The 13,202-nt window shown below is 60.7% G+C and overlaps 1 protein-coding gene across 4 annotated transcripts in view; it reads right to left on the reverse strand.

Moving 5' to 3' along the window:
• Positions 1 to 912: 912 nt before the first annotated feature.
• Positions 913 to 13,202, reverse strand: part of ELN (elastin) — a 30,732-nt gene continuing 18,442 nt past the window's right edge. For 3 of the 4 annotated variants that reach the window (XM_075564857.1, XM_075564859.1, XM_075564856.1), the window contains 18 exons: positions 12,627 to 12,680; positions 11,314 to 11,427; positions 11,066 to 11,107; positions 10,686 to 10,802; positions 9,212 to 9,280; positions 8,125 to 8,346; positions 7,938 to 7,997; positions 7,360 to 7,518; positions 6,761 to 6,799; positions 5,391 to 5,561; positions 5,260 to 5,307; positions 4,985 to 5,125; positions 4,025 to 4,063; positions 3,801 to 3,854; positions 3,416 to 3,460; positions 3,017 to 3,049; positions 2,291 to 2,341; positions 913 to 1,101 (listed from right to left, as the gene is read on the reverse strand). In XM_075564857.1, coding sequence (XP_075420972.1) covers positions 1,058 to 1,101; positions 2,291 to 2,341; positions 3,017 to 3,049; positions 3,416 to 3,460; positions 3,801 to 3,854; positions 4,025 to 4,063; positions 4,985 to 5,125; positions 5,260 to 5,307; positions 5,391 to 5,561; positions 6,761 to 6,799; positions 7,360 to 7,518; positions 7,938 to 7,997; positions 8,125 to 8,346; positions 9,212 to 9,280; positions 10,686 to 10,802; positions 11,066 to 11,107; positions 11,314 to 11,427; positions 12,627 to 12,680 — 1,502 coding nt within the window. In that variant the 3' untranslated portion in view covers positions 913 to 1,057. The remainder of the gene's footprint in view (positions 1,102 to 2,290; positions 2,342 to 3,016; positions 3,050 to 3,415; positions 3,461 to 3,800; positions 3,855 to 4,024; positions 4,064 to 4,984; positions 5,126 to 5,259; positions 5,308 to 5,390; positions 5,562 to 6,760; positions 6,800 to 7,359; positions 7,519 to 7,937; positions 7,998 to 8,124; positions 8,347 to 9,211; positions 9,281 to 10,685; positions 10,803 to 11,065; positions 11,108 to 11,313; positions 11,428 to 12,626; positions 12,681 to 13,202) is intronic. The other variant, XM_075564858.1, reaches the window with a different exon arrangement.

The following is a 13,202-nucleotide window of genomic DNA, read 5'->3' on the forward strand; positions in this document are numbered from 1 at the left end:
TCAAGCGAGCTCGCAGCTAGGGTTACAGCCCCCAGCTCAGAGCCAAGCCCCCCTCCCCGCCCCCGCCCCCAATCAACCAGAAAAATAACCCCCCAAGGAGAGCATCCACAAGCAGAAACCATCCCGCATATCCAGGACAAAAAATAAAATATTTATTGTTCTATAGAGGGGTAGGGCGGGGGCTGCTCTGAAATACAGTGGCTCAGGGGGGCCGGGAAGGGGGGTAGGGGGGATACAGTACTGCATGTGGGAGACCAGGGGTGGGGGGAGATTCGGGTCGCTCCAGGCGGTGGGCCCACTCTCACACCCTTGACTTCTGCCTTCCGAGGCCCCGCCCCTTTTCAGGGGGTGTGGTGGGGGCGGAGCCAGGACTGAGATGGGTTACCGGGTGGATGGCGGGCACGGATGGACGGGTGGACCGAGGAGCTGATGGATTTCCACAAGAGCAAGGGGGCTGTTCCCAGTGGGGGCCTTTGGATTGGAAGCCCCCCTCCCCAGACATGGGGAACGACAATTGGCTGGGGAGAGATCTGGCCAAGGAGGGGGCTGGGGGCTGGGGCGGCGGGCAAGGGACGATTTGACCGAATCCAGCCTGAGGCTTCTTCTGGCCCACGGGGTACCGACTGGACAGCAGCCGGGGTGGTGCCGGGAGGGCAGGGGCGTGGAACTGCCAGCATGGGTCAGCACCAACTTCAGAGGGGCCCTGGGGAGGGGGAAGGGGTTTCCCTCCTCCCTCCCCCCAGGAAGCACAAGTCGTAGCACCAAGTTCCCCTGGAGATGGAGCAGGTGGAGGGGGGAGCACCTGGGGGGAAGGGGGTGGGGCAACAGGCAGAGCCCACCCACCCTTTGCCTATGAAGTCGGAGACCCGGGGAGGTGGGGCGCTTGGCCACCTCTTTCCTTGTCCTGTGGATTTCCAAGCCACCTCAGCCTGCCCCGTCCCCTCCCAGGGCAGGGGCTGGGAGGGGGAGTGGGGAAGGGGTCACAAGGGGTTTACATTCTCCACCAAGCAGTAGCACCAACGTTAATGAGGTCGCGAATAGGGGTCCCGGGGGAATCTCACTTTCTCTTCCGGCCACAGGATTTCCCCAGGCAGGCCCCACCTGTGGGGAAGAAGGGGGGCAAGGTCAGATGCACCCTCCCTGTGGTCCAAAGCCCTACTCATGCTGACCAGCCCCCAGCTCTCCTCTCACACGTGGTCCCCGGGGGAGCAGAGGACCCTGCCAAGCCCCCACCTGGCCGTCACCAGACCCCACAGCACACTGGTGGTGGGTGGGTAGGGGTGGGGATGAGAAAAAGATCAAGGGTCCTGGGGGTCAGGCTGGACTCTGAGTCCAGTGCTCTGTGTCTGGATGGAAACCTTCCCCTCTTCCCCCCCCCCCCCTTACTTCCGGGAGGGGTCTGGGACTGCTCAGGTGGAGGTGGCCCTTCTAGGAAGTGGAAACTTCCCACAGAGAGAGCTTCATCCATCCACGTAGCTAAACTGGAACTTCGGCCCAGACTCTCAACCCACTGGGTCAAAACTCACTGCCTGCCCTGCCGTGGGGTGGATCGGCCCTGACCCGGCGACAGTCAGGTGGTAAGCATCATCCTCTAGCAGGAGAGGTAGGTACCACAGCCAGGGGAGTGCCTCCCGCAGGAGCTGGCTGTAGCTCGTTACCGCCACCTAGTGACGGTGAGCAGGTGCGTAGGGCCAGGCACCCGCTCCGGGTGCGTTTGCAAGCAGAGCCTGGAGCACCTGGATTGGGAGCTGGGCCCACCTCCTCCCTTTGGCCTTGGCTGCTTAGTCTGGGTGGAGGAAGGCAGGCATGGGCTGAAAGGAGTCTCCTGTCCCCGAACTAGCAGGGGAACTATGGCTGCTCTGGGTATGGCTGATAGTGACTTGAGGGGGGGGGGTGTTGATCAGAATTCCCACCCTCAACTCCCCCCCCCCCCACACCCCGCAAGTGGCATGTCTGCATCTTTGATCAAGGGGCTGGCTCAGTACCAGGTGGGGGCCCCTGCCTACCCCTTCAAACTTCATGACTCTGACCTCCTCCCTTCTCGCTGCTGCCTGGCCCTCTGCATCCCTCTCTTCCTTTGCCCAGGGTCACCCTTGGCAGGAAGGGCTGTGGGATTTGAGGAGGGTCTGCGGGGCCTGCCCTGGGGTGAGCCTTCAGGTCTGTGTCCCCTGCCTGGTTCTGACCAGCTGTGCTGGAGGTGGCAGAGGGTGGGTAGGAGACTCGGCCCTCTGCCTTCCTGGTATCTTGTTCTCCAACCCCCATCCCTCCCGGGAGCTGAGGCTCCACTCACCTTGGTATCCCAGAGCCCCCAGAGCCCCTCCATAGGGCTTGGGAGGTTTTCCTGTGGAGGAAAGGGGGGGCCGTTCGTGAGGGACCAGGCTTTCCCACTTCTCCCAGTATCTCTCCAGCCCGCCTCAGGCAACCAGGAGCCCCGAAGCCTCTCTGTCCCCAGCCTGCCCACCAGCCCCTCCTGTCCAGCTCTGACGCTTTGGTCAGGGAGAATTTCTAGCACGTTCTGGCTAAGAGCATCCTGCTGGTGCAGTGGCTACCCAGTCTCCTAGCTTCAGGTCCCCATCACAATCAGACCCCATTAAGTCTACCCCCTCAACCCCGCTAACAGACCCCAATAAGCCACCCCCCTTTATCCCCCCATGTGGTGAGACCCTGACAAGCCTCCTTCCTCAGCCCCCCACAGCAGTCAGACCCCAGACAACCTCAGGACCGCCATCTCCCTCATCCCCCAGGCTTCAGCCTACCTGACCACCCCGCCTGGCCGGACCCTGCCCTCTGTACACAATTTATTTCCCCTTTGCCTTCTCAATCTCCCCTTGTTAGCTCCCAAGCCCCAGGCGGGTCCTGGTCCTCTGTCCTCAGAACCTAGGAATTGGCCCCCCATCCCCTGGGCAGCGAGTCACCTCACGGAGGTCTCAAGTCCTAGCCCCAGAGAGGACCAGCCCAGGACATGCCAGGCTTTTCCCCCAACCCCATGCAAACGGGCCCGTCTAGTCAGACTCACCACCGACTCCTCCCAGGCCCCCGGCTCCACCACCTGCAAGGGAAGGAGAGGGATGTAGGTGTGCCTACCTTTGTGGGGTCCCAAGCCCCCTGAGCGGGCACTGATCCCGATGCTCAGTGGGACCAAGTTCTCAAGTTGACCTTGGGCCAGCCCTGGTGTTCTAGGGTATTTCAGTTTGGTCCCTGGTGAGCAGGGTGGGAGCTTTCCTCCCAGGGACCTCTGAGTGACCTTGAAAAGCTAGGCTTCCCATCCTTATCGAGGAAGGGGAGGGGGACAGGGCCATCTGAACCCAGGGGTCTGCCTCTGGGCACCAGTCCCACCCTGCTGACAGGTGACCAGCAGGGAAGCAGGAAGGCTGGCCAGAGCTTCTGGGCAGGTGGCCTGCAGGGCTGAGCATACCTGGATAAATGGGGGACAGGCCAAAGCCAGGTCTTGCTGCAATACCTGAGGGAGAGAGCTGGCTTCAGCAGGGAGAACCTTGTTCCAGCTGCTGCGTGCCCTTAACCTGCATCAGCATTGGTGTCGAAAGCCTCCTGTCCTGAGCCCACTGCCCCCTGAGTGACCCCTCCACAAGCCTGTCCCTGCCTAGTGCCCTGGTGTGACAGTCAGAGCCCCAGCCCCTTGGCCTGGCCCTGCCCCTTTGTGCTGCATACAACCCTCTTCTGGAATACCCTCTCCCCCTGCTTGCCCTTGTGTCTTCCTGCCTGAGACAGGCACCACCCAGGAGCGGGCCACCAGCTGGACTGCCTTCCTCTAGCCCCGGGCAGAGCTGAGATGGACTTACCACCAACTGAGAGAGGCCTGGCCGCTCCCAGGACACCCCCAAGGCCGGCAGCACCTGGGAAGAGGGCAGAGGAGGGTCAGGACAGGGCACAGGCAGAAGGGTCCCTGAGCATCCTGCCCTCGCCCGGCCCTGGGTGCTGGGCCAGGTCGTGTCCTGGACAGACACCTGCAGGGGCACTGCCCGTGGACTGAGGCCTGGGCGTGGAGGCGTCAGCAGGAACTCACCGTATTTGGCTGCTTTTGCTGCTGCAGCTGGGGACACACCTGGAGGGGAGGAGGGCGAGAGCTCAAGAACTTCATCCTCTCCAGATCCCTGCTCCTCCTCCCTCGTCCTCCCCAGCCCCTCACCCCACCAGCGCCCAGTCTGCCCCCTGTGGAACGCCCAGAGGTGCCCTCCAGGCTGGCAGGGGCTGGGGTGTGTGTATGTCAATGACTGCCCCAGGAAGGGCCAAGGGTTCACACTGGCTGCCATGATGGCAAGAAAGGAATTCTCTTCTCTGGCCTGGCTATCTGGGTCTCATGAGCTCCCACTTGGAAAACCCAGAGGGAGGCTTGGTGGCACTGCTAGGTAAGTGGGGGGCGGCTCACCACAGGGCAGTGGCTCAAACCCACCAGCTGCTCCAAGGGTGGCCTGATTTGGGGTCTCTGTGAGCCAAATGGACTTGGTGGCAGTGGGTTTGGCTTTAGTTGGAGAAGCTGGGAGCCGCAAACAGCTTCACCTACTCCCCTCGAGCTGCAAGGTTGGCAGTGTGTGTCTCTTCAGGGTGCCTCAGGAGAACGACCAGGTTGTCTGATCATGGCAAGATTCACAGCCTCAGAGACTAGGGAGCAGTTTTGTGATGCCCTCCTTGTGCACCGGGTGGGGTTCAGAGAGGGAGTTGGGGGTCTCAGCAGCCAGGGGCAGCCCAGGGCCTGCTCCAGCCCCACTGTAGCAGCTAGCCAAGACCACGAGAGGGGCCAGGCCCTCGGCCACCAGGAGAGCAACTGAATATGGAGGGTGGGCGGGCCCCAGGGAGAGCATGGCTGGAGCCAGGGAGTTCAAGAGTGGGAAGAAAGTCTGTCTGTCTGCCTCTCTCACACATAGACACATCTCTGTCTCTCTCTGACACATACACACACACACACACACACACACACACACACACACACACACACACACACACACACTCCAGAGCAGCCCCTTACCTCCAACTCCAATTCCTCCTGTTCCCGGGCCTCCAACCCCAATTCCTCCTGCTCCTGGGCCTCCAACCCCAATTCCTCCTGCTCCCGGGCCTCCAGCCCCAATTCCTCCGGCTGCCCCAAGAGCTCCTGCTCCCCCGAGACCTGTGGAGAGAGTCATGTGTCAGCCCCACTAGTCCACACAGAGGGGGCAGGCTGTGCATGGAGTAGGGGGACAGGGGTGAGACCAGGCCAAGGGGATGCTCTCAGGCTTCTGGGCCAGAGCAGCCAGCGCTTACCATACTTGGCAGCTTTGGCAGCGATCGCGGAGGCGGCAGGTCCAGCTCCTGGGGATGAGGGGTGGGGGCTTAGGGCTGGACTCTCCAGGGGTCAGTCTCCCCATTGAGCCCAGACTGATGCTTCAGCTTACCTGCCACTCCCCCTGGGACACCTGCTCCTCCCAGGGCCCCGTCTCCAGCTCCTCCAAGGGTCCCGGCTCCTCCCAGGGCCCCGGCTCCAGCTCCTCCAAGGGCCCCGGCTCCTCCCAGGGCCCCGGCTCCTCCCAGGGCCCCGGCTCCTCCCAGGGCCCCGGCCGCTCTTGCTATTACAGAAAGAAGACAGAGACATCAGCCCCCGTTTCTGAAGGAACTGGGTCAGCGGACAAGTGGCCGAGACCCCGTGACTGTCCAGGACCGTGCCTCCCACTTGCGACCCAGGCCTGCAGCTCCCAGCTTCCCCAAGGCCAGTGCTTCAGGGGACAGAGACACACAACAGTGGGTGCTTGGAACTGCCAAGGTGCCACATTCTCAGAGCGCCAGGGTCGAATCCACTGTTGATTTTAGCCGAGGCCTCTCTGGACCGCACTTCCCATCTCCCTCAAGGGCACGTATGTGTGGAGCAGGTAGACATGCTGTGACACCCCCCACAGGCCAGCCTAGTGGCATGCTACACCTAGTAGCGCCGCAACCACAAAGCGCAGGGAAACAGTGAACACCCACTTTGCAGACAAGGACGTGGAGGCCCGGTCTGGGGTAAGCCATGCGCTCCAGGCTCTGACTACAGGACTGGGCCTGGGCCCAGGCAGCCTGGCTCCCCAGCCTGCCACATGACACCACTCAGCTTTCCTGGCATGTCCGGAAATGGACAGAGGAGACCTGGCGGGGAGCCCCTCTGGATGGAGGCTTGGATTTTTCCAAAGGGGAGTCTGGCCCCAAGTGGATTGACTAGGGCAGGGGGGTAGCTCCCGGATGGCTGGGAATGCCGGGGCCACAGAGCGTGTGGGTCTGGCCAAAGCCGGGCTGCCAGCGGGAATGGACTCCGGCTTTGGTGGCGGCCAGCATGCCAAGTGGACAGCCAGGCTGGTCTGCCACGTCGGTACGTGCTTGTGGCCCGTGCAGCCCTGCTGACAGGGAGGGGCTGCGAGTCCTCATGGGAGGATTCTCCAAGGGGCAGTCCACCTCCTCTTGCCTCTAGTGGGCCTCGCCTTCCCTCGCCCTCCATTGGGGTCTTGGAGTCTCTGGGAGTTTGGAAATGTGAGGGGTGGGTCACAAAGGCAAGACACCCTGGTGGCCCAGTGGATGGAGTGTTGGGCTGTTAATATAGCAAGGTCAATGGTTCGAAGCCACCAGCCATCCTGTGGGAGAAAGATGAGGCTGTCTGCTTCCGTAAAAGATTTCCTACATGCCATAGGAAGTGCCCTTTGTTAACTTGCCTGTCCCAGCCTGAGGCTGTGGGAGGGCGGTGAGGGGTAATGGGGGTCCAGGTGCACATAGGGGTGATGGGAAGATGGGGTGCACTTACCATATTTAGCTGCTTTGGCTGCAGCCAGTGATCCAGGCACTGGGGAGAAAAAAGGGTGGGGAGAGGCCAGTTGCTGAGCTCTGTGCCTGGGTTCTGCCTCCTCCAGGGAGTCCGCCCTGACTTTCTCTCACAGCCCCAGAGCCTAACTCTACTCCGGCCAGGCTAGTTTGATTGCAGGCTCAAATGTATCCACCCCCCCCCCCCCCATCCACTTCCATCTCTTCCTTTTTCTCTCTCTCCACTTCTGGTCCTTACAGGCCCTGTGTAACTTGGAGAGGCTGGACCTGAACTTGTATGGGGTCACCCCTCGGTGAAGAGCTAGAGCACTGAGTAGACCCCTTCCCAACAGAGTCCTGTTGAAGAGGAACCAGGCTGACCCTCCCTGTGGTCCCTGACCCCCAAGTCCCAGCCCTGTCACCCCTCCACGGAGAGGCAGGACTCTGGCATCTTGCAGCTGTGCCCCTGGGCTGACAGGCCTCTGATTGCTCCAGGGGACTTTGGGGTACAAACCCCAGAGTGGTGGCCCAAGCCTTGCGGGAGAGAGATGCTGAGGATGGGCCAAGAGGAAGTAGTGTCTCCCAGCCCTTACTGCCCCTCACCTGCGCCAGCTCCGAACCCAGGTACTCCAGCACCAGCTCCGAACCCAGGTACTCCAGCACCAGCTCCGAACCCAGGTACTCCAGCACCAGCTCCAAACCCAGGTACTCCAGCACCAGCTCCGTACCCAGGCACGCCAGCGCCAAGGCCAGCTGCAGCTCCTGAGGAAAGGTGGGCAGTGGGTGGGGGCAACAGGCTAAGGGTACCCTGCCCATTGAGATCAGTTGGGCCTTCAGGGAAGGGGGTCATGCTGGTCTCCTCACTGCCTCCAGACTTACCCCCAAACCATCCACACAGTGTTAGGTTACAGCCCTGCCAACCACCGAGTCCATTCCCTCCCCCAGCTGGCACTGAGGACCCCACCAGGCCCACCGCCCTCGGCCTGAGCTCACTCCATCCTCCTCAGGTGCCCCCTTCACCTAGGAGGGCAGAGCCTGGGCACTCAGCTATTGGGGTTGCCCAGACTGAAGCCAGGTTTCCCACTAGTCAAGCCTGTGCCTGGCCCCCTCGGGGTGCTCTAGTGCAGGGCGGCCAGCCCCAGCTTGGTGGGCCGAGGGGGGTAGGCCAGGAGGGCACTCACGGTACTGGGCTTTGGCAGCTGCCTTGGCTGCGGATTTGGCTGCAGCTGGGGTCCCTGCTCCTGGGGAAGGAGGGCAGAGAGAAAGAGAGAGAGAGAGAGAGAGAGAGAGAGAGAGAGAGAAGAGGGTCAGGCTGGTGTTCCTGGAGGATTCAGGGTCCCCTCAAGGCCACTTCTTCTTCCTGCTTACCTGTGACACCGCCAGGGCCCACGCCAACGCCAGGGCCCACGCCAACGCCAGGGCCCACACCAACACCACCAGGACCCACACCAACACCACCAGGACCCACGCCAACGCCAGGGCCCACGCCAACACCACCAGGACCCACGCCAACACCGCCAGGGCCCACGCCAACACCGCCAGGGCCCACGCCAACACCGCCAGGGCCCACACCGGCTCCAGGGACCAACCCTGCAGAGAGTGAGAACTCTTGAATCCTGTGCAGACGACAGAGCCCACAGACAGAACCCACGGACAGAGCCCAAGGACCAGGCACTGGCCTGTGTCCTCAGCCAGCCCTGACCCAGCCATGCGGTGTGCAGGTTCTTGGTAAGGCCTGTTGCCTGTCCCCTTAGCCAAGGTACAGGCAGCGTCAGCAGGTCTGCACCCTTGGAGGGGTCAGGGCCACCTGGAGACTTTGCCGAAGGCGCTGGAGGCAGGGTAGCGTAGGGAAGGGACCCTTGAAGCTGGTCACACCTGGGTTGACAGCTCAGTCACTCTTTGACCATGGGCCAAGTGTCTTAGCTTGTGGCCCCTCAGAGGCTCCACCTGGAGAAGGGGACGAGCCATACCCACTCCCTAAGCTTGCTACAGGGTCCCCTCTGCAGTGGTGGCTGCAGTGACCTGCTTCTCACAGGTCGGCAGACCTGAGCTGATGACGTTCTCCGGCCTGGTGGCTCTAGAGATTTTTATGGGATTCTTGCTATCCCAGGTCCCTAAAGCCAAGGGTGGGCAGACACCCTGGTCCAAGGCCCAGCAGGTAGTTGGCTGAACCAGGGAGGTTGCTGTGTTGGGTCCTACTTAAGGAAAGGTGCAGGTGCCTGGGGCCCCCAGGTGGTGCAAGGGCTGGGGAGCTTGGTGTGAGAGCAAGGGCTTCCTGGGGGTGTGGGGAGAGGGCCGCAGGGATTATGGGAAGGGGGTAAGTGACTGGTGGGCTCCCAAGACTGTTGTTGCTTTTTGTGTCCCTAGCCCGAAACTGGACTCTCACTATTCCCTGGGCAGGACACAGAGCAGCAGGTTGGGGCCCGGGGGCGGGGGGCAGAGTGGGGGCACTTACCATATTGGGCAGCTTTGGCGGCTGCTTTTGCTGCTGCTGCTGCTGCTGCTGCCGCCGGGGTCCCTGCTCCTGGGGGAGGGGTAAATAGAAGGGTTTGGGGTGGCACCCAGCACCCCTCCTCACTCATTTCCACCCTCCATGGGGGACAGGGGAGCCAACTTTACTCAGGGGTCCCTTCTTCCTCTCTCTCCCCCAGCTGCAGAGGCAGAATGCTTGGCCTGGCTCTGGGCTCACTGAGCATCGGAACCTGGCTCTCCCTTCCCTTGCTTGGGGATGGTTCTGGGTGGTGAGGGGGCAGTGTGGGGCAGAGCTGTATCTGGAGACAGGATTCCCTCCTAGACAAGGGCTGAAAGATTCCTGTAGCTCTCGGCTTCAAAAAACAAAATAAAACCCACTCTGAACTCACAGCCATCAAGCCGATTCTGACTCGGAGTGACCCTGTAGGGCAGGGTAGAACTGTCCCAGTGAGTTTCTGAGATAACTCTTTTTTAAAAAAAAAATCATTTTTTTATTGGGAGCACTTACAGGTACTATAATAATCCATAATTCAATTAGCTCAAGCAGAATGGTACCATTAACTGCTACCATGTTTCAAAACATTTTCTTTCTTCTTGAACTCTTTGATAGCACCTCCCCTTTATCCCCTCCCCCCCCCACCCGACTCCCCCGGAGGCCTTGTTATTAAATAGTATTATTCTTCCCATATCTTACACCATCCAGTGTATCGTTCACCTACGGTGCTGTTACTCATTCCCCTCCAGTGGGGTTATACAGCCGTCATTGCTCTCTGTGAGACCTGTCACTCTTGATGGAGGCAGAACGCCTCGTCTTTCTCCCAAAGAGCGGCTGGTGGTTTAGAACTGCCGACCTTGCGCTCAGTGGCCCCACCTGTAACCACTACACCACCAGGGCTCCCTAGCTCTCGGCTCAAAGGCTGTTCTTGACAACAACAATCAGGACTCCCGTCCTAGAAGATGAGGCCGGGGCAGGCAGGGATGGGGGGGGTGTCAGGACTGACCTGAAAGTCCCTAACAATGACAACACCGTGCATGCCTGCCTCTAAAATGACTGGAGAAAGTGGCCCATTCCTTGGAGGCAACTTTCCCCGGGAAAAAATGTTTCTGATCTGATGGGACAAAACACCACCACCACTAGAGTTCACACCATCCAGGAGAAGTTGTCACTTCAAGTGACTGTCACCGAATGAATACCTTCTGTTTGACCTCTGGCTGGTGGAGGAGCTGAAGGGGAGTGGAGGCCCTCCCTCCTGTCCTGGAGGTACACAGCCCATCCCCACCTTTCCCAACCACTCTGCCCCCCTCCCCCAGGGTGGGGAGGGGCCTGCTCTCCTTCCCCCCTGCCCCAGGGCTCAGTCTTCTCATCTGTAAAATGGCTCTGTAGACCCTGGTCCACTCGGGGGACCTTTTCTTGAAGCCAGCTCCACAGGCCATCTCTGGGTCAGCACACAGCTTACCTGGGACCCCCCCAGTGCCGGGCACACCTGGGAGGACGCCTGTAGCCCCGGGCACACCTGGAAGGACGCCTGTGGCCCCGGGCACCAGCCCGCCCAGGACCCCTGCTCCTCCAGCACCTGGGGGAGGAAGACCATTCTAGCTCTGCCTGGGCCAGGGGAGGACCACTTTGGTTTGGGGTGGGTGGTCAGTGGGCGGCTGGCAGAGAAGTTCAGTGTGGCTGGAGGGTGCTGGGGCTGGGGACTCCTTAAATAAGCCCCACCCCCACCCGGCTGGACACCTGGGTGGTCATCCTCTTCCCAGAGTAGCCCTGAGCCTGGAGCCTGGGCTCTGTAGGGAGCAGGGCTGGGGGAGGCACCCCTCTGAGTGGCTGGGGACTCACCATACTTGGCGGCTTTTGCTGCAGCGGCTGCCTGGGCTGCAGCTACAAGAAAATGGGGTGCAGGGTGCGGGGAGACCCTCAGAATCTCGGCTGGGGAGGGCTGCGAGCTCTGCTCCCCAGAAGGCATGGCAGCTCCTCCCTGTGGTCCCCCAGCTCCTCTGGACCCCTGGCCTCAGCCCTTCCAGCCCAGGCTGTTCCCCGGCCCCCTCAGCGCCACACGGAAGGGAAGAAGAGAGGGAGGGACTCACGGGTCAGGCCAGCACCGGGGATACCTCCAGCCCCGGCTCCGACACCATAGCCGGGGAAGCCCCCAGCACCAACCCCGTAAGTGGGGATGCCCACACCAACGCCAGCTCTGGCCCCTGCAGGGAAGAGACATGGGGAATAGGGCCTCAGGGGCTGGGCTGGGAGAGGATGTGATCCCCCCCCCCCCACTTTCCGTCCGGTCCTCAGAGGGCCAGTCATCCTGGAATCCTCGGACCCCTAGTAGCCCCCTCCACAGACCTTCCTGAGACCACCCCCAGGCCTTTCCCAGCCCCTCTGGTCTCTGAGCATTTTGTTGGATGTGCAGAGACTGCGGGTGGGGCCCTCAGAGGACCCTGGCCCTCCCATTGCTCAGCTCCGCGGTGAGACAATTGAGGTGACAGTGTCCTAGCCGGGGCCGAGTCCCAGCTCTGCCAGTGACTTGCCATGTGGCCCTGTCTCCGGAGGGTGTCACAGGTGAGGTCTCATCGGGCCAGTCTGCCGCCCGCCCAAGACCTCCTGCCAGTGTTGGGAAGGTAAAGGTGTCCCCTGGAGGATGGAGGTATGCCAGCCATGGCATTTGCAGCCACCTTGCATGCATGGGCAAGGAATAAAGAATGGATGCCCATGACATATGGTGTTGGCGAAGGGTACTGAATGCACTATGGGTGGATGGAAGAATGGCCGGATCCATCTTGGACCAAGTACGGTTGGAACATCCTTACAAGTGAGCAGGGGCAGACTCCAGTTCATGCATTTTGGAAAGGTAACCGGTGGGGCCAGTCTCTGGAGAAGGAAATCATGCTTGGAGCGTCAGTGACAAAGAAGAGGACCTTTCAGGGCATGGATGGACACAGGGGCTCGTGCAGAGCAAAGAAGGGGCAGGCCAGCTTGGGAGTGGGCAGTGCCTGGTTCTGTCATGTACCGGGTCGCTGTGAGTCAGAACCGACTCCAGGGCCTTTAGCAGCAGCAACGATACGACAGAGAGTGGGGGTTTCTGATGGTGGTGGCAGGGAGGGTAGGGTCCTTTTGTTTGGACAAGTCCAGTCCAGGACTTCGAAACAAAATGAAACAACCAAATTCACTGCCGCTGAGTCGAGTCTGAGTCACGGCGACCCGAGAGGGCAGGAGGAGAACTGCCCCTCTGGGTTTCTGAGACTAAATCATTGAGGAAGCAAAACCTCATCTTCCTCCTTGGAGTAGCTTACAGGCTCCGACTGACTGCCGACCTTTCAGTTAGCAGTGCACCAGGTCACCGCTGCGCCCCTGGGCCCGCTCCAGGCTGGGACAGCAAAGCGGCGATCCGTGTAGAACTCACCGTATTTGGCTGCTTTGGCGGCTGCTTTCGCAGCTGCGGCAGGTAACCCGGCTCCTGTAGAGACCAAGGGGGACACAGGCGCTCAGAGGAGAATGGAGCAGAGCTGTCCCCCACGCGTGCCAGCCTGAATTCTCTGCCTGGAGTCAGCATGGAGTTGGCTTCCTTTCCATGTACCCACTCATGGCTCTGCTCGTCCACCTGTCCATCTGTCCACTCATTCATCCACCCGCCGATGCACTCACCTGTCTGCCCATTTCCCTGGCTATCCTTGGACCTTGAGCCACACGCCCCGCCCCCCTCCATTTACCTCTCCTGCGTCTTTATTCACCAGGGAGCCTAGTCATTCATCCGTTTCTCCAAACACTCTGTGTGCATTGGCCTGCTCTTTCTTCTACTCATCCATCTATCCATCTGAGTAGAGTCTACCTATCCATTATTCTTCATCCATCCATCCATCCACCCATCTATCCATCATTATCCATCAATCCATCCATCCACCCATCCATCATTATCCATCCGTCCGTCCATCCATCCATCCAACCATCCATCCATCCATCTTCTAACCACTTATCTAGT

The sequence above is a fragment of the Tenrec ecaudatus genome, chromosome 12 (assembly GCF_050624435.1).
Source record: "Tenrec ecaudatus isolate mTenEca1 chromosome 12, mTenEca1.hap1, whole genome shotgun sequence".
Taxonomy (NCBI): Eukaryota; Metazoa; Chordata; class Mammalia; order Afrosoricida; family Tenrecidae; genus Tenrec; species Tenrec ecaudatus.